This window comes from Amborella trichopoda, chromosome 4 (assembly GCF_054954075.1).
Source record: "Amborella trichopoda isolate Santa Cruz 75 chromosome 4, AtrichopodaSantaCruz75HAP2 v2.0, whole genome shotgun sequence".
NCBI classification, from domain to species: domain Eukaryota; kingdom Viridiplantae; phylum Streptophyta; class Magnoliopsida; order Amborellales; family Amborellaceae; genus Amborella; species Amborella trichopoda.
Window position 1 is genome coordinate 38,292,487 of NC_142339.1, and position 20,404 is coordinate 38,312,890.

Consider the following 20,404-nt stretch of genomic DNA (forward strand, 5'->3'; position numbering starts at 1 on the left):
TAGATCTCTCTGTTTCTAAAAGTTTGCTTTGTCTATTTCTATACCTTTTATATGGCCTCTCTCAAAAGAATATATCTAGCCTGATTGGTCCCTGAGTTAACTGCTTTTGAATCTTTAGACTGTTGACCTTGATCAGATCTGAGAAGTTAATGGTGTTGTAAAGAAAGTGATGTATTCTGAATGTTCTTGTTTACTTTCCTTTTTCTTTTCCTTTTTTGTCTACCAAGATGAGCTGCAACTGACTTTGCAGGTGGTTTATACTTTGCAGCTAACTTTAAAGGATCTGTTTCACTTGATTTGATATTGATCCCACGTTGACTTATGTGCTTGTGAATTATGAATCTGTTAACCTTGTTCAAATCTGACAAAACTATGAAATTCTTCTTGTAAGAAAAGCTGTTCATTCTGAATGATGTTGTAAACTGTATTTTTGTAGCTGCAATAAAAGAGAGAAGTAATATTACAGGTCTTCTGACAATTTGTGGCTAACTTTGTAGTACATAAATAAGCTCAATTGTACCATTCCTTGTTTGGTAGCATTCTGTTTCATTGGATGTTGAATCCCTTGGTTGTCTTGGGTGTTCCTTGATCATATGTAAAACCAATGAACCTTAATGAAATGTTACCAATTCCTGTTTTCTTAAACAATCTGCTTGTTTTGTATGTTCTTGTTTACTTTAACCTTTTTAGTATTACCCCAGTGAACAGCAATTGATATTACAGATCTTTCATGTTTTGCAGACAACTTTGGAGTTCATGTATATGCTTGATCCTACTTGTCATTTTTGTTTCTTATCTTTGATAGATAGGTTACAGAGTCTAACAGTGTCTGGTGTGTGGTCCTGTAGGTTTTATGAAGCAGTTGTCAAATTGCCACTGCGAAAGGCTCAGGCTCTTGATCCTGATGGGGATGCTCTGAATGATCAAATTGATGCTAACCGGAGGGAAAGTGCTCTGGCTCTTCGTGAGCAGTGCTATGAAGTTGTCACCAATGCACTCCGTTCTTTAAAGAGTGGAAACGAACCAAAAGGAGTGGCAAGAGAGTTTGGCTCTCCCGTTAAATCTGTCAATAGAAGGGTAGTTGTTGATCAGGCTTCTCAAGACAAATATGTGCGCCAGATTGCTCAACTGAGTGTTCAGTGGCCTGACAAAGCCTTTCATGAGCATTTGTACCAAACAATGATCGATCTAGGACTTGAGAATGAATTATTGGAATACGGGGGACCAGATTTGGTACCTTTTCTGCAGGCTGCAAGTCGGGACACAGGGGCTCAGGTCTGTGGCATCTCAACACCTGATAAAAATACGAGACATTGTTTTACAAGTTTCAACTTCTACAGTGGTTCTTTATTGATCTTTGTTTAAATTCTGAAGTTTCTTATGCTGCTTAGTTGAGTCAGGCTTTTGAAGATATGTGAATACAATTTACTATTGAATTTTTAAAATGCATTTGAATAATGTTATACATCTGTGACAAACAAAAAGTAAATCATGTCATTTTTTTTCGATTCCATTATTTCAATGTTCTGTAGGCAGGGGTTGTCTCAGCAACAACTCATGTGTCCTCCCCTGGGGGCCATGTTACTTCCAGCAGTGCGAAGTATCTCGAGCTTCTAGCTCGGTATTATGTCTTAAAGAGGCAGCATGCTCTTGCGGCTCATATATTGTTGAGACTGGCTGAAAGGCGTGGCACAAGAGATTCCCTCACCCTGGGGCAGAGGTGATGAGAAATGACTTGTCTTAGTTACCTTTGATTAACCTTATGCGTCTTTTTTGTTCTTGCATGTTTTTTATGGGTTTATAATTTACTTCTACTATTGGCAATTGATTACTTCTTATAATGACGATGATCACTGGCAATTAATTACTTCTTATAATAATTGCTTTGGTTCATGGAGTTAGGCATCAGTATCTCAGTAACGCAGTGCTTCAAGCAAAGAGTGCATGCAGCATTACTGGTGCAGTAAATTCAAAGGGAGGCATTGTGGATCGTGGTTTACTAGATCTGCTTGAAGGCAAACTTGCTGTTCTTCGATTTCAAATGAAGATCAAGGGAGAACTTGAAAGTATGGCATCAAGAATTGAAAGTTCATCTGGAGTTGCCCCAGCTCCTGTCCCTGATGACCCGTTTCCTCAAAGCAACCTAATGACAGGTGTGAATTATGCAAACACTGCTAGAGATAAGGCCAAGGAGCTATCTCAAGACCTGAAGAGTATCACACAACTATACAACGAGTATGCAGTCCCATTTGAGCTTTGGGAGGTGATTTTCTATCTTTATTTTGAGTACCAACTGCTTGATAGGTGCCATTATTAGTCTGTTTCCTTTTCTTTGTTAATTTAAAATGTTTTATAGTATAGACAAGCACACAATACTAATGACATTCCTGATAAATCTATAAGCATCCTAGAATTCAAGGGGTCATACAAAGTCACTAACCTATTTTCTCATAGAAAGAATGTGTTATATATGTTTGATGGATTGACACTGCTCTTCTTTGAACTTCAAAATGCATAGGAGGCAGATGTTCAGATCATAGTTACTGGGATGAGAGATTAGGAAGCGAAACGAGATACGGAAATGACAAATCCGAAGCGAGATACGGAAATGACAAATCCGAAGTGAGATACGGAAATGACAAATCCAACTTAAATTATTTAGGGGAAACAAGAAGCGATTGAACCCTTACAAAGGGTTAGAGAGGCATCGAGAAACAAGTTGTGAAATGCCTAGGAAGGGTGTGATTGCATGTTGGAAGCAAGTGCATAAACATGCAGGGAAACTTTTGGATGCAGGTTTATAGAGCAGATTACTGGTGCTCGGATAGAATATATGTATCAAACATTATACATGTGTAGAAACATTTAGCTCATGTATTTCATTATTTGGATAAATCTGCTTATCATACAGATACAGATACATTGAAGGTAGTAAATCACTTTAGCTTATCATCTCTCTCTCTCTCGCACTATCAATGTTCAAGAAATCAGAAATGGGTGCCCAGGTGGTTGGAGTGCCCAATTGCTCAGGGTGAGGGGGGTGTGGATTGGGTCGGTTTAGGGGTGTCAAATGGAAAATAGCAAACAAAATAAATAAATAAAAAGCAATGTAAATCCAACTAAAAAAAGAAACAAGCATAATAAAAAGCATATCATCATTAATGTAAACCCAAACTTCAAAAATAAACACATGAAAATGAAAAATAATAATTAATAACATAACACGATACTCAATAAATACGAAACCCTAAACATAAACCATTAAATTTACTAACCTTTCAAAAAACCAATAGAAGTAGGCTTGAATTGGTGACTTTCAGTTGCCAGAATCTCTATTTTGCAACCTCTTTAATCCCTAAAACGTTTCCGGTGGCATGCCTCCCGAGTTTCAATTCTGCAAGAAACCAAAAACTAACAAATTCAGTCGCGATCTTTAATTTTTTGAATAAAAAAAAGCTTTTTGGGAGAAAATAGGGTTTATTAGTTTTGGGGCCCCAAATGCCCCCCAAATACAACTTCGCCCCTTTCAAGGGGGAAAGGACATTTTTTCCCTATTGGCAAGGCTTGGGCACCAGCCCTAGGCGGGGCTTTGGGTGACTAGTTGGCCGCTCATGGCCACCGTCCTGCACTGGGCCAAATAGTCCCAGTCCTCAAGCTGACCAGCCTAGGCAGCTGGTAGCCGACTTTTGAACATAGTGCACTATAATTTACTATTTCTCCATTTCCTCGCACATGCACATGGATGTTTAATTTGACACATATCCAGAGATGCAGAGGAATTCATAAGCTTTCCGACTGTTCATGATATTTCAATCGGTGACCTATGACCTGAATACTAAACAAATATAAATACCAGCCAAGTCCTTATTGAGTTTACAAATCATTTCCCAAATGTTTTGCATGTGTATGCTTCACCCATATTCACGTGCGTTTCACCATTGTTTTACGTGCACTTTGCATACGTTTCATTGCACTTCTCATGTATTTCGCCTACTTTTCGAAGTTTGAGTTGCTGCCGCTTCGGAAGCACATGTCACCCCTCCCATAGGCACTTCTTGTAACTATGGTTTGGATATTATTTTGAGAGATGTTCTAAGTTGTAATCTTATAGTTTGACTCACTCAATTTTCTTATTCTTCTAGAGCGACTTGATTGTGTTTATAAGGTAGTCGCAGTCTCCTAGTCAGTTTAAATCTCCTAGTCAATGTAAATGAAATTCTGATTATGCTTTTTCTCTACAAAATGTTTTGATGACTTATAAGATAGCTAACTTATGAGTGGTTAGAGGGTGTTAGGGTTGTAGTTTTTAATACCTCAATTTTCTTATTCTTCTGCAGCGGCTTGATTGTGTTTATAAGGTAGTCGCAGTCTCCTAGTCAATGTAAATGAAATTCTGATTATGCTTGTTCTCTACAAACTGTTTTGATGATTTATAAGATAGCTAACTTATGAGTGGTTAGAGGGTGTTAGGGTTGTAGTTTTTAATACCTCAGTTGGCAGTTTGTAATGTTAGAGACCTCGTAAACTTGTATGAAATCATGCTTTGAAAGGTTTGCTTATTCTGGGATTCATCTAGTATTCCTTATTTTTCTATGTTGCTCATGTTTGCAAATACTGTCCCAGACCTTTTTAGATATTTTTTTGTACCTTTTCTACATTGCTCATGTAGCATGTTCGCAACTACTGTCCTACACTTTTTAAGATATTCTTTTGTACCTTTTCTTATTTGTTGGAATAATTTGCAAAATATGTGGTGTCCTGGTCTGTTGTATCCAGCACATTTTTTTACTGTTGTCCTGATTTAAAATATTGTTGGGCTCTGGTTTCCCTCTTCCTGCTGCTGTTTGCACAATACAAGTACATGTCGCTGTAAACTTCATCCCTGTTAACATTTTCTCTTCCTGTTGTACTTCAGATATGCCTGGAAATTCTCCATTTTGCAAACTATTCTGGAGAAGCTGATACTAGTATTATTCGAGAAACCTGGGCAAGACTTCTTGATCAAGCTCTCTCAAAAGGTGGAATTGCAGAAGCTTGTTCAGTATTGAAGAGGGTGGGATCCCAGTTGTATCCTGGAGACGGAACTAGCTTGCCCCTGGATACAATATGCCTGCACCTTGAAAAATCAGCAATGGTGATAATTTTAACTCTTCTTTTTGTTTCCTCTATAATTAACTGTCATTTCTTACTGAATACAAGTTGTACAAATTGTAGAAACTGAGATGCATACACAGAATAGCGAGAAGAGAGAACACCAGGAGCTATACAATTTCTGAGATTAGTGGAGGCCATCATCATCTAGCTATTATGAACCACCCTGACTATGTCATCCCTTTGGTTTCCTTCCCTGGCTTATCCGTCTGCTTATGGCCTCCCCGAGAACATGCTTGAGTTATATATGTTATGTGAGTTAGCCATAAACTTGATGTCCTCAACTAATCCGTTGTTCTCCATGGGTATCTTCTCTTCCCACTCAGTATTGTGATGTAGGGAACTTGACAGAACAGTAAAATTAGCAAGAAATCAAGCCAAACACTAGCAATAACTAGGACAACCTTTGGGTTTCTTCCTCATACCTAGGGTTCAAAAGCCTAGAACTTTCAATTTTTCTTTTCTGGAAGCAAAGTCATGTGGAATGACCACTCTAGGCCCCAAGCGCCTCTTAAATAATAATATTTAATATTCAAGGACATTAAATGTGTCCATAAAATAATTAAAATGACCCCTAAATTTTTTACTTAAAAAAAAAATCGTGATGACACTTTTAATCCCTAATAAAACGAATAATTCCATTAGTATTCTAACTATAAACATCTCCCGAAATCCTAAAAATTATTAAAACTTAATCCCTAAAAATCTTAAAAACCCTGAAAAAATAACCCAAAAAAAAATCCAAAAATACACTTAAACAAAAAAAATTTAAAAATAAGAGGCATCTTGTCGTGCGTTTTTGTCACTAGGTTGGAGAAAACTCATCATCGAGTTCTGAAAGAAGCTAAGATAGATTTTATGTTAGTTTCACAACATTCTTCAATCTGAACATTATGCTTTGAATACTTAGACCTGTGGGTTATTGGCCCAATCAAAACACAATGCTTATGCATTGAGACTAGGGCTTTGAAATCAATTGACATATTCATAAAATGTTTTTGTTTAGCTAGGCACTTGTTAAAATTGCTTTAGTTTAGCCATATAACTCTGCTGAAATTGCTTAGGCTTAGCCCTAAAATACACTACGGGTGCATCTTCGAGTACGCATTGGAGTCGATAACTAAACCAGCAACTTCACCTATTGATTCTCTTTAGAGCCCTTCATCTTTTTATTTATCAAAGATCGGTTTAACCATGAAATCTTTTTCATCATGGTAGATTTGATCTCTTACAAGATCTTCTCCTTCATCTAAGCATGTATCCATGATTGGTGGCAGATCCCAATCTACAATCTGTTGATTTTTTATAAAACATGTGTCAAAATAAGGTATATTCACCTTCAAATCGACACCCCCAATACGACGCCCCCCACGTCTAGGCTTCCTGTCGCCATCTTCATCACTCGACTCATGATTAAATTCGATTTCTTTTTGGGCTGAAAGATCACCATCTTACTCATGATTAAAACCCACGAACTGCTGTGTTAGCTGCTGAATTCCTCAATTTCTTCGTCTTTGGGATCGCGAAGTTGTTCAATGAAAGCTCCCCTTCCGTGGTCCCTTCTTGCTGCCATATGTTTGCCCAAATCACAAACACTAGGTAGAGAACGACAAAAACCTTGCTGAAAACAACAAGTTCTAGGCTGATTTGGTAGAATTTGGCCCAGAGTCAACAAACCCTAGACTTGGCTATAGTTTTCGGGTTTTTGTTGTTGAAGTAAACCTGGGCTTTGATACGAAATTGATGTATGAGAATCGATAGAACAGTACCAATCAGTAAGAAATCAAGCCCAACACTAGCCATAACTAAGACAAAAGTGGGGTTTCTTCCTCGCACCCAAGTTAGGGTTCAAAAGCCTGGAGATTTCACTCTTTCTTTTTTGAAAACAAAGTCAGTGGAATGACCCCTCTAGGTCCCACCTACCTCTAAAATAATAATAAATAATTTTCAAAGACATTAAATGTCCATACAATAATTAAAATGACCTGCAAAGTCCTAACTTAAAAGCCGATACGTGATGACCCTTTTACCCAAATAAAACTAGTAATTCCATAATTATTTTGAACCATTTTTTAAACGTCTCCTAATATCCTAAAAAATTATAAAAATCCCTAGAGTCCCTACATAAACATAAAAACCCTAAAAACAACCCTAGAAAATTTGAAAATACATCCTTAAAATTTAATAAAAAAATTCAAATATAAGATGCATCTTGTCTTCCATCATACTGATTACATCGAGAGGATTTCCTTATGCAATTATAGGGCCCAAGTATCCTCTGCGATAATTCCCTGGTAAGCTCTTTAACTCAGTATAATCACAAATTCCTATTTGTCCCAGGATGGTCATTCTCACGTCCCCCAAATTGTCCTTAAGAATACCTACAATCAAACCTGGGTTTCTCATGGAGGTACTATCAAAGTTAAGCTTAAGAGTACTTCATGTGGGGGTTCCCTCCAAGTGACAACTAGATGAACTCTTGCTAAATGATCTCCAATCTCTTAAAGAAATCCTATGGTCATCATCATCATCAGAACCTTTTCCTAACTATTTGGAGTCAGCTACACAAATTCTAGTGTGCCATTCTGTTTTATTAAGGGCCATACCTTCGGTGAGGCCATAAGTCCCCATTCCAATTATATCCTTTTGGGCCCTACCTCTTGCCCTTTTGAGCCTTCCACTTGTACTAACATGTACCTCCTAACAGTGTTGTACTGGGTTTGCGCTGCACATGGCCAGCCCACTTTCTAATTTGTCTCATCGTATCTCCTATTGGTGCCACACCTAAATTCTATCGCATGTATTCATTTTGAATTCTATCCCTTCTTGTGTTGCCACTCATCCATCTCAACATCCTCATCTCAACCTACACTTATTCTATGGGTATCTTGTTTCTTGACCGCCCAATATTATGGTCTCACAGCTGTCTTATAAAACTTGCCCTTTAGCTTCATTGGTATGCAACGATCACATAAAATTCTGGTTGCACATCTCCATTTCACCCACACAACTCTAATTCTATGTGCGACATCTTCCCGAATCTCTCCATTTTTCTTGATTATCGACCCAAGCTATCGAAAGTGCGCTTTTTTTTTATTTCTTAGCTTTAATCTTAACTACTTCCTCGTCTCTACTCATGTTATTACTGAACTTGCATTTCATATACTTTGTCTTAGTACAACTAATTTAAAAACAGTTAGATTCTAAAGCATTCATCCAAAGTTCTAACTTTATGTTGATGCCATTTTAGTTCTCATTGATCAAAACTATGTTGTCTCCTAACAACATAGACCTTGGTATCTCATCTTGTAGGTGCCTAGTTAAGTCGTTCATAAGTAAGACAAAGAAGTATGGGCTCAATACTGACCTTGATGTAGACCTATTGTCGTTGAAAACTCACTCGTCTCTCCACTAGTTGTTCGCATACTAGTTAGCCTTCCCTCATACACATCTCTCACCAAGTCGATGTAGTGTTTGAAGACTCATTTCTTTTCCAACACCTACAAAATCGAATATTAGATACTCAATCATAAGCTTTCTCTAGATCAATAAAGACCATATGAAGGTCTTTTACCTTCGCCCTGAACTTCTCAATCAGTTGCCTAAGTAAGAAAATAGCCTCAGTTGTTTTTCTCTCTGGTATAAAATCGAATTGATTTTCTGATACACTCGTTCATGTCTGAGTTGTTGCTCAATTACTCTCTCTCACAACTTCATAGTGTGGCTCATAAGTTTGATCCCTCAATAGTTCACACAATTCTGTATGCATAGTTTCAGAAAGCGCTAGGCGGGTCTTGGGCGGTCTGAACCCCCCAGGCCGCCCAGCGCCTAGGCGGGCGCCCAGAACCTGGGCGGTCCAGCTAAATCCAAATAAGGATTCTAGCATTCTACAGTTATATCAGTATCAGTTATATGTATTGCAGTACATAATTCAAATTATACTACATATTATTTAGCATGTAGCACACTCCATAAGCATAACCATAATCCATAAGTCGGTTCGTACTCATATCCAATTAAAACTTAAAATTTTTCAACCAACTAAATTGTCAAACCAAGTTATCAAATAGTATCACACCAGTACTGCAGTACACCACCATGAGGAAGAAAACAATCTATTTTGGGTACCTTTGAGTAATCCTTCGATCCTAAAAAATTTACCACACTCTAGTTTTTTGGGGGCTCTCTCTCTTTAAATTTGGCTCCAACAAGTTTTAGGTTTCAAATGAACCTAAAACCCTAATATTTGGCCCTTAAAAACAAAAAAAAAAAAGACGAAAAATGCCTTCTCACCAAATGGTTTTTCTGCCCCTGGGCGGGGCGTAGGCCCTGGGCGATCGCCAAGGGCTGGGCGCCTGCCTAGGCAGGTTCCGTACCGCCTAGGGATCGACTGCCTAGATTGGCCGCCTTGGCTCGGGCTACGCACCCAGGCTTTCTGGACCGCCTAGGCGTTGGGCGGTCCACTTTTTGAATCACTGTCTGTATGTCTCCTTTATTCTTGTATATAGATATCACAATACACTTTACCTCTAGTCATCTAGCTTTTTCTTTGCTCTCAACACGTTGTTGAACAGCTTGGTCAGCCAGTCAATGCCAAGCTCCCCATGCACTTCCAAACTTTTATCGGGATACCATTTGGTCTTAAAGCCTTTCCTATCTTCATCATCTTCAAAGCTTCTTTCACTTCTGATAGCTTAATCCTGTGAATGTATCTATGACCTCTGCCCTCAGTTATGCCAATAGTTCGTTTCTACAGCTATGTTCACATTGTGTTCGTCATTTAATAATTTTTGAAAATAACTTTCCACCTTTCGTTGACCTTTTCATCCTTCATCAAGACCCTTTGATCTCACTTTTAATGCATTTAATATGGTCTAGATCCCTACACATTTTCTATCTCATTTTTGCTTTAAAAATATCTTGTTCACCTTTTCTTGTTCTCAGATTACTATATAGATTATCATATACCTTAAGTTTAGCCTTACTAACTATTTATTTAGCGATTTTCTTAGCATTTTTATATTCGTCTTTGTTTTGAGTATTTCTATTATATTGCCATGTTTTATAACATGATCATTTTTCTCTAACGGCCTTCTAAACCTCATCACTCCACCACCAAGTGTCCTTATCAAAATTTCTTTTCCCTCTAGTTTCTCCTAAAATGTCTTTTACCACTTTTTTAATACACTCAACCATCTCATTCTGCATAACATTGACCTCATGCACAAAGTTCTTTTTTCCTTCTTTAGCTAATTTATCTTTAAATAAGTCTATATTCTTATTTTTTAAATTCCACCACCTAGTACTTGGACACCTTTTAATTTCACTCCTTCTCTTCGATGTCCTTACGCAGATGTCAATAACCGCAAGCCTATATTGGGTAGTTAGACTCACTCCTGGGAAGACTTACAATATTCATATGATGGTCTATCTACCTTTTTAACTAGAAAGAAGTCTATCTGGCGTTTATGTGATCCACTTTTATAGGTTATTAAATGTTCATCTCGCTTTTTAAAGTAAGTGTTTTCTATTGCTAGGTCATAGGCTATAGCAAAAGCTAGACTAGCCTCACCCATCTCATTTCTTTCACAAAACCCATTGCCCCTATAAGCCCCTTCATATCCTCTACTATCCTTCCATACATGTCCAGTTAAGTAAAGGCCCTCTCTTCATTTGGTATGGACTATTCCATCCATGTACTCCCAAACTTGTTTCTTAATTAATTCTCTAGTCCTACTTGTGGTGCATAAGCACTAATTACATTAATTATCTCTTCCTTTAATACAAGTTTAATTAATAGGAGCTTATCACCTACTTTCTTAACTACTTTATCTTTTAAATTTTTGTCTACTATTATGCCTACGCCATTTCTGTTATTAGTTTTTCCTATACACTAAAATTTATACGCATCCATTTCCTTAGCTTTCCTCCTTTTCACTTAGTTTCCTGTAGACAAGCTATATTTACTCTCCTTTGGCTCTTTGCATCCACTAACTCCATACTCTAACTGTAAGCATTCCTACATTTCATGAATATGGACAAGTTATGAATCATGTATCCCACCACTTCTGCAGTTGTATAGCTATCATTGAGATTAGACCATTATGTTATTTCCAAATACTCCAAATAATCGCAGTAAGACAGTTTTCATAAAATTTTGGCTCTTGGGAACAAATACTGTTGGCCTTTACCATCATAAAAGCTGCTCGATAGTGCTTGGCATTGCCTAACTGATCCCCTTAAAGTTTAAAAGAGAAGTCCCACATTCTCCTTACAAATTTACATATAACGAGAAGAGGAGCCACCCATTTCCTCTGCCTCGATACACATGCAACACATAGTTGGTGAAAGGAGTTCCATGATGTTAAAGGTGATTCCCTCTCAGGGTTTTCTGTCTTGCAGCTCCCCATCCAAATAGAAAGTCCTGTAGAGTTGGAGCCTGTGTCTATATCTCTCATCCACCAAGATCCTTTTATTGCAAAGCATCTATTTGAATGTGTTCCATTAGAATCCCAAGACCATGGCATGCCTTCAGCTCTCTGTCCAGAAAAGCACCACCACCTTGACTAACCCAGCAACCAGTAAAAGTCCTGCACTTCCTCATCCCTAAAATTTCTTTTAAATTGTCTACACCACACTATAGTACCACTCTCTTGAGACAGTCCTTTACCATGACATCAAAGTTGATCCCAATCCTTGTAAGCCGAGGGAATCAATCCTTTAAAGGCGATTCCTGAATGCACCATCTACCCAGAAGTTTACCCTCTCTCTATTACTGACCCTGAATCTGATTCTTTCCCTAAATTCTTAGTCGAAGGACATGATTCCCCACAAAATTACTGACACATTGGCTGTTATGCTGAGATCTTTAATTCCCCACCATAGTCTTTGGAAGTGGGAGTGGAAACGAGGGATCATCACATGCTACAAACTCCCTAGGTCAGGAGCACATTTCTTATAGTTATTTAATTAATGAACAATAAATTTAGGAAACAATTACATTAGAAATATAAATTCATTAAGCCCACAAAAGACAGTAAAGAATGGGCTCAAAATGGAAATACAGAAGTTAGTTTTTTATTAATTAATTATATATAATAATAATAGTTCCTTTGAGCTGTAGTTATGTAACAATAATCCCAAACAATACAAAAACAAAACATATTATGATGGTGCACATCGAGACAACCGATAACAATACAATGGAGTTGATTTTTAATTGATAAAATTTGTGTTATTTACGCTTTCACATTTTACAGCTTCCAAAGGCGTATAAAGCTCCTTTATTTACAGTTTTACACTTTACAACCTCCCATCAGAGACTGATTGCAACTAAGATCCAAATGAATCATCTTGTTGGTCTCTTTGTACCCCTTTGAGCAGTTAGGAGTGATCCCTAAAAATGGGAATCTAGATTCCAAAATTTAAAAATCACTGATGCCTTGCAGATCCCTATCCTGCAGTTCCTAAGCAAGGTCCTGGAGCAGGACTGATACCTAAGTTGCAAGATCCCCATAACATGTTTTCTTCCCCATCCCTTGCTTTCCCATACATGTCTTCCAGAACTAATGTGTCATGCACCCGTGTCCACCAAAAAATCTCCATTTCCACTTGCAAAGTAGTTCTATTCACTAGTTTAAGTTGTTTGATATCTAATAAGGTCCCCCGCCAATTCGGGCTTGCACAATTCCTTCTATCACACCAAATGAACATATGTTTTTCACTATTGCCTTCCCATAGAAAGACCATCTATATTTTTTCCAATTATCTGCAGCACTAGCCAGGATCTTGATTAGGGAAATGGAGTATATTGGAATATGGCATATGGTGGATCTGATTAATGTTACTCTATCTGGATCTGATTAATGTTACTCTTATCTGTTATTGATCCTTCCAAGGTGCTAGTCTTTTTTCATACTTCTCTGTGCGAGGATCTCATAGGTCTTATGCTGCCTTCCAATATGGAGAGGTAATCTGAGATATGTTTTAGTATATTTCATGAAACAATTAATACATTTGAATGAAATTATGGTAGCTCATAAAAAGAACCTTTAGCATGGTGTTCATCCATTGATTTTTTTTAAAATTTGGATTAACATGGGATAAAATATGTAAAAGTAATTAATACATAGAGCTCGTTTATAACACCACACAAGTTGTTCAGCGGTCACATTAGGATCTTTGTTGATATGAACAATATGTCACGCTTCTATTGGTTCACATTTTAGAACATTTGTGACCTGCCATCATTCTGTTTCTTGAGAGGGCTTGCTAGCCCACTGTGAGCAAGGCAGTAATCTGAGGCTGGTTGTGTTTCGTTTTTGATAATACCTCTTGTATCCAAGAGAACCATGTTCAAAAAATAGCTTCTCTAAGTTCAGTTTGAGCATCTCCTCTTATTAATAAAGCCTAGCGGTTTTTGATTTGGCTTTCGGGGCTTCATTCGATGTCACTGTCATCCACCTTCTGATACTCATCTGGTCTAATGTTGTTAGTAAACTCTTTCTGATTCTGAGGAGAGGAATGAATAGATGATATGATATGCTTATTTCTTGAGTAGGGTTTATTTGTTAGGATTTACAACAAAAAATATGGGATATATCTATCTATTATATATTAAACCGAGTAGGTGACCATCCCTTTTATTCTTGCTAGAAGTGGCCATTTTTAATATCAATTTTATCCTAATGATTTTTAATATATTCCAATTTTATCCTTTTTCTATCAATTTTTATCTCTATCTTTAATCATTCTCTCTCGTTTAAACTAACTTATCTTTATCCTTAATCATAATCTCTCCTATACACTAACTCTTATCTCCAACTCTCTCTCTTTTATCTACTTATTCTTACCTCATCATCATTACTCTTTTCCCAATTATTTGGGGCCAGCCACACGAATCCGGTTTGCCATTCTGTTCTATCAAGGGTCATACCCTCAGTAAATCTATAAGTAATCATATCTTTTCTCACTACTTCCAATTATGTCCTTTTGGGCCTGCCCTTTGTCCTTTTAAGTCTTCTTATCTATTGATTTTTTGAGTAAAGAGTCTTCTTATTTATTATTACCTATATTATGATAATGGAAAAAGTTTATATAGAGCCGAGGCTCTAAACAATCAAATTAAAGCCCACCTAAAAAATTTCACTAGAAGAGGTTGTTTTGATTCCCAAATATCCTCAAATTGATCATCTCAACATCAAGATGCATGGACATGAGAAAAAAAATCGGATTTCAAGTTTTAGAAATAGTACATCTTGTACCCCATTTTTTGACCTTCAATTTTCAATATTTTCAAGTTTTCACAGATCTGCTCGATCTACACTATTTTTGAAGCTTTAAATTTTATAATTAGTGATGAAAATATATTTTAAGGCTATCACAAAAATTTTCGATATTGAAACCACATTTTTCGACACCATTTGAAGGTGCGCTCTACTTTGATTGTTTAGAGCCTCGGCTTTATACAAACCGCATCCTATCATAATTATATTTTATAAAAATTGCTAATAATTATAATAAATATAATGTATATTGTATTTTAATTTATTATAATACTATTAATCATCATCGTCATCCAAGCCTTATTCCAGTTAATTGGGGTCAGCTACATGAATCTTGTTTCTACATTCTTGTTTATCAAGAGCCATACTCTCAGTAAGACCAAAAGTCATCATGTCTTTTCTCTACTTCTATGCATGTCCTTTTGGGTCTTCCCCTTGCCTTTATAGAACCTTCCACTTGAACCAAATCACACATCCTAAAAGGTGTTGTATTAAGTCTACGCTGCACATTGCCGGCCCATCTAAGTCGACTTTCCCTCATCTTACCTCCTATTGAAGCAACACTTAAGTTCTGTCGTATGTTTTATTTCTAATTCTATCCTTTCTTGTCTTGCCACTCATTTATCTCAACATCCTCATGTTCATTTGTGGGTAAATTTGAATTCAAAATTGGAGGGAAATTTGGGATTAAATTTGGTCAATGGATAATGATGTTAATTTTCAGCCTTGAATATAATAACCAACAGGAGAATGGATGGCTAGGATCAAGCCTATTTCACTTCATAGCATTCCTTGAGGACGGATGACCCTAAATGATCCTCACACGAAAGTTTCTATTCATTATTAACTAAAGCCTATGAATAGGGGAACAATCTCTCACTTGAGATCATCTTATTTCATGCACTCATACCGTGCTAGTTTATAGAGAGAGTGACATAGGGAGCAAGGTTAAAAATAATAAGGAAATAAGAACAAGCATATAAAAATAAAGAATGAGAGATTATACTCTCCCAAGGAAGCCCACCCTAAAACGATCTCTTCATAAGACAAAATATAATTCTATTCTCTTCACTCTATCTTTTTTTATCCAAGAATCATATATTTAAAAAAGAAAACAACCCTAGAAACCTAACTTTTTTCCTAAGAAACCCTAATTAGATCCCAACCATTCATCTTTTAAAAAAAATAAAGTTCCACTTTTACCCATCAATTATCTCCTCTATGCCATTTAGTCATTCTATGGATATGTTGTTTCTTGACCGCCCAATATTTCGTCCCATAAAACATGGCTGCTCTTACAACTGTCTTATAGAACTTCCCCTTCATTCTCAATGGTATGCGACGGTCACATAAAACTCTGGATGCACATCTCCACTTCGCCTAATCCTCTCTAATTTTATGTGCAACATCTTCCTCAATCTCTCAATTCTCCTGGATTATCGACCCTCGATGTCAGAAACAATCTCTTTTGGGTATTTCTTGATCATCAATGTTAACTACTTCTTCATTTCTACTTCTATTATTACTAATCTTGCATTTCATATATTCTGTCTTTGTCCGGCTAATTTTAAAACCTTTGGATTCTGGAGATGAGGACCTTAAACTTTAAACTTTTCCTTAACCGGTCTCAAACCCGGGTAAAGGAGGTGGCTTGCATTAGGTAGGGAGCCACCGTAAAACTTTGCCACATCTTTTCATGAATCCTGAACCTATGTTATATCATATTATTAATATAATTGTTAATAAATTAACTATAGAATAACTTATTTTTATTGCAATAATTACAATTACAAATTACAATAAATATATGGCATTCTTAATTAATTAATGGTATTCCTAATTAATTAATTGAATGATAAATAAATATTCATATTTTCATCATATGATAAAAATAAATTATTATTGTAACAAGAAATTCTAAATTGTGAAAATAACAATTATATAATATTATTCATTGATGATATGACATGTTATTGTAGTTGGTTGTTTATTGCAATGCATAGTTTGATTTGTACTCTAAAAAGAATAGTTTGATTTGTACTCTAAAAAACCAAGCGTGATTCATAGTTAATTTTGATTTCATTAATTTGAATTATAATAATTCTACAGTATTTTCAATTAACAATGAAAATTATACTAAACATTATATAATCAATTATAATTGTTTAATTAAAATTCGATAAATTTATTACTAAGTAATGAAAGTATTGTAACCATTAGGTTTTTTTATTGATTTATAGTTTTATTCATCATTAGCAATTAATATGATGACAATTAATTTTTCTATTATTAGAAGCCTTTGACTTGAAATTATTTATAATAACTATAATTTCAATTTTATTATTTACCTATATAATTTGTATTTTGGTTTATTATTTTTCTGTCTTATGAAATTATTTTGAATGACATTAGTAAATATTTTATTCAAGTTAATTTTATTCTTGAAAATAGAAAAATGAAAATATGAAATATAAAAGGAACAGAAGAGTTATTTAAAAAAGAAGAAGAAAGAAGAAACATAAGGAATATTAATTTTATTTCACTGAAATTGTAGTTCCAACTTTTGAAAAAACAAGTAGTTTACATAGCATGTTAAACTTCATACTATTATTAGAATTCTATTTATAACTTGTATTTTAAGGAAATTATTTTTTCAACAATAATTTATAATATAGCATCTTCTGCAAAAGACATTGCAATTATATCAACTTTTCCTTCAAATTAGATGCCACGTGGAGTAGGTCTCTTGTAATAAGTTTTTGTCCTGGAAGTTTAAGTAGATTAGATTTGGAAAAGGCATTTATATAGCTTCTTTCATTTTATGAGCTATCTCCTTTCATTTTCTGAGCTTTCATCACAATATTCTTCTTTTATCGAAAAATCTGAATCTCATGATTATATATTTATAAAAATCTGTTAATTATTGTAGTAGATATAATATCAGCATTATTAATATAATTGTAATAAATTAACTATAGAATATTATAATGGAATTATGCTTATAGAATATAAATATTAATAACAATAACTTATTTTTATTAAAATAATTGTATATTATATTCTTAATTAATAGAATGATAAATAAATAATAATTCATCATATAATGCAATAAATTATTATTATAATAAAAATTCTGATTAGTAAAAATATGACAATTATATAATATTATTCATCAATAATAACGTGTGTTATTATAGTTGATTGTTTTTATTGAAATAAATAGTATAATTCGTAATTAAAACATCTAAGAATTATTCATAATTAGTTTTAATTTCATTAATTTGAATTATGATAATTCTACAGTATTATTAATTAATTATGAAAATTATAGTGAAATATTATTTAATCAATTCTCATTATTTAAATGAAATTTTATAATTTTGTTACAAAGTAATGAAATTATTGAAACAATTAGATTTTTATAGTAATCTATAGTATTATTCATCATTAATAACTAATATGATAATAATTAATTTTTATATTATTAGAAGCCTTTCATTTGAAATTATTATAATAGTAATAGTTATCATAGATATAAATTGGATCATGTACTAATATCCCTTCTTTTATTTTCATTGATGTTTTTAGTGTCACTGATTTTTTTTCCATTAAAAAAGAAGCAATCTTGCAATTTAGTAATATGATTGTGATATTGTAATAAATATTATAATATTTTGTAAAATAATTATAATCACATGTCTTATCTAACTAATTAAGAGATGATATATTATTGGGGAATGATTCCATGCAACAGTTGTATAGTAGTATAATGCAAGAAAGTTTTCATTCTAGCCCAATTAATATAAGCCGTCCATTTTATTGAGATGATTAGATATAGGCCCCAGAGGGATTTTTTTATTCCCAAAGTTTTTATATAGCGTTATCATCATTAGATTAATAATGCTAAAAAATAAAAAAATGATTTTGAATTTGTTAAGGCCTAGATCTTGAAATTCACCAAATGGATGGTCGAGATTCCTTGTTGGATGGGTACTAATTTGACCATATCTAGGGTGCAAATTGAATTTTTTTCGTAGGATTGATTATGAGGATGAAGAGAATGTGTGTGCAAAATTTGGGGTCATATAAATGCCAAAAATATGGTTTTCTAGAGGTGTAGTTGCATTATACTACTAAACAACCGTTGCATTAGATCATTTCCCTATATTATTAGTAACAAAATTATCATCACTATAACTTTATAGTATAATATTATTCTTATTAAGATTATTTGTTTTATTTACGCAATTACAATAGTAATATTAGTTGTATACTATTAATTTATTTAGGACCCGGTTTCTATGCGGCCAAGCCTGCATATGTAGAAATGCAAGCCTCTTAATAAGCCTATTTTTTAGATGGATTTTAAGACTTAATTTTTAAGGACATGTAATCTCTAACATGGAGATCATGAATATGAAAAAGTAAATAACTTTTAAAAACTAGAAATACTAATTCTGGTAAGAAAACATTTGGACCATTAGTTTCCATTGTTTTTAGATGGAACACCTACTGGCATCAATCTTAAAGATGGATGCTTTAGACTTTTTCGACCGCATATGTAGAAATGCGGTCCAGCCCACATGAAACAATTTTCCATTTATTTATGCTATAATTGCTAAATATAATTATAATTGATATAACTAAATTATTAAAATAAATGTCCTCTTTACATTATTGAATATGCTATATTGAATGTTATGCACTATTATACAATATCACATAAACAAATTAATCATTTCGCTAGATAAATGTGTTAATAACATGAAAAGATGGGCTGCCATTTTTTCTCATGTACTTTATTATCTCTCAATGCTATTCCTATGAATTAACATTATGTATACCATTTTAATGAGACCTGCAAAGCAGGTGCATGCTATAGTTGAGATATGTGATCACTGAATGATAGTTTCCCTTTGTGCAGGAGAGGTTGCATTCAGGTATTGAGCTTGTCGGGGACGAGGATGTTGCAAGGGCACTACTTGCAGCTTGCAAGGGTGCAGCTGAGCCTGTTTTAAGCACATATGAACGTATTCTATTGAATGGTGCTATATTGCCTTCACAGAATTTGCGCTTGCGTTTTCTGCAGTCCGTGCTTGTTATACTTCGTGAATGGGCAATGTCATTACTTGCACAGAGAATGGGGACAAGCCCAACAGGAGCCTCTCTCATTCTTGGTGGCACCCTCAGCTTGCAGCGAACTACAGTTCTAAATCAAGGAGTCACAGACAAGATCACAAGTGCAGCAAACAGGTCAGCTCTCTCTCCCAACGACCTTCGCCCCCCCCCTCCCACCCCTTTGGATTTTGATCTGATCATGAACAAATGGCAACCTACGCCACCTGCTGCGGATATCCTCACCTTTTTTTTGTACATAAATAGGAGGATAACCTTATGTGTTTTTTTTTTTTTTGGATGATATTAGTAGGGCAAAGTATCAAACTTTCATGAACAAAATGTTTGCAGGTTTATGACGGAGGTTCGACGGCTGACACTTCCTCAAAGCCAAATTGAGCATGTTTTTAGAGGCTTCCGAGAACTTGAGGAATCACTGTTGAGTCCCTTTTCTTTCTAGAACTTTTTCTGGAGCCCTTGAGTGTAGAATAGCATAATATTATTACCCCGTCTCATTCATATTATCACATGTTGAATTCTCTAGCTTTAATGTTCCCATGATTACACATGCCCCTATTCTGGTGGCAGAATGCACTCAGATCTGCAGGTGAGTGCATTGGTAGCATTCACAGGATACACTTCTTTGCACATTTAATTTGTCAATGTACAAGCTGTCAACTAATTTTCCTGACGAGTTGCCAGTCATTTGAAATTTGAAATGTTACCTATGGCGAGTATAGTGAAGGTTTTATATTTGCAATAGTGGCTCCTTTATCATTTGTCTGCTTTTGTTTAACATATAGCTTCTGTTTTGCCATTTCATCTTTACAACTGTCAGCGACGAATACATCTGG

General features: G+C 35.0%; 1 protein-coding gene across 3 annotated transcripts in view; it reads left to right on the forward strand.

Annotated features, from left to right (window-relative positions):
- The window catches only part of NUP155 (nucleoporin 155), a 69,053-nt gene that overhangs the window by 41,641 nt on the left and 7,008 nt on the right, over positions 1–20,404 (forward strand). For 2 of the 3 annotated variants that reach the window (XR_002283308.2, XM_020675668.2), the window contains exons 8-13: positions 849–1,275; positions 1,533–1,720; positions 1,903–2,263; positions 4,916–5,134; positions 19,360–19,688; positions 19,902–19,988. Coding sequence is in view for 2 of the 3 variants with exons in the window: in XM_020675668.2 (XP_020531327.2) it covers positions 849–1,275; positions 1,533–1,720; positions 1,903–2,263; positions 4,916–5,134; positions 19,360–19,688; positions 19,902–19,988 (1,611 nt within the window). In the remaining variant the exon portion in view is untranslated. Of the gene's footprint in view, positions 1–848; positions 1,276–1,532; positions 1,721–1,902; positions 2,264–4,915; positions 5,135–19,359; positions 19,689–19,901; positions 20,311–20,404 lie in introns of those variants that run through there. The other variant, XM_006828394.4, reaches the window with a different exon arrangement.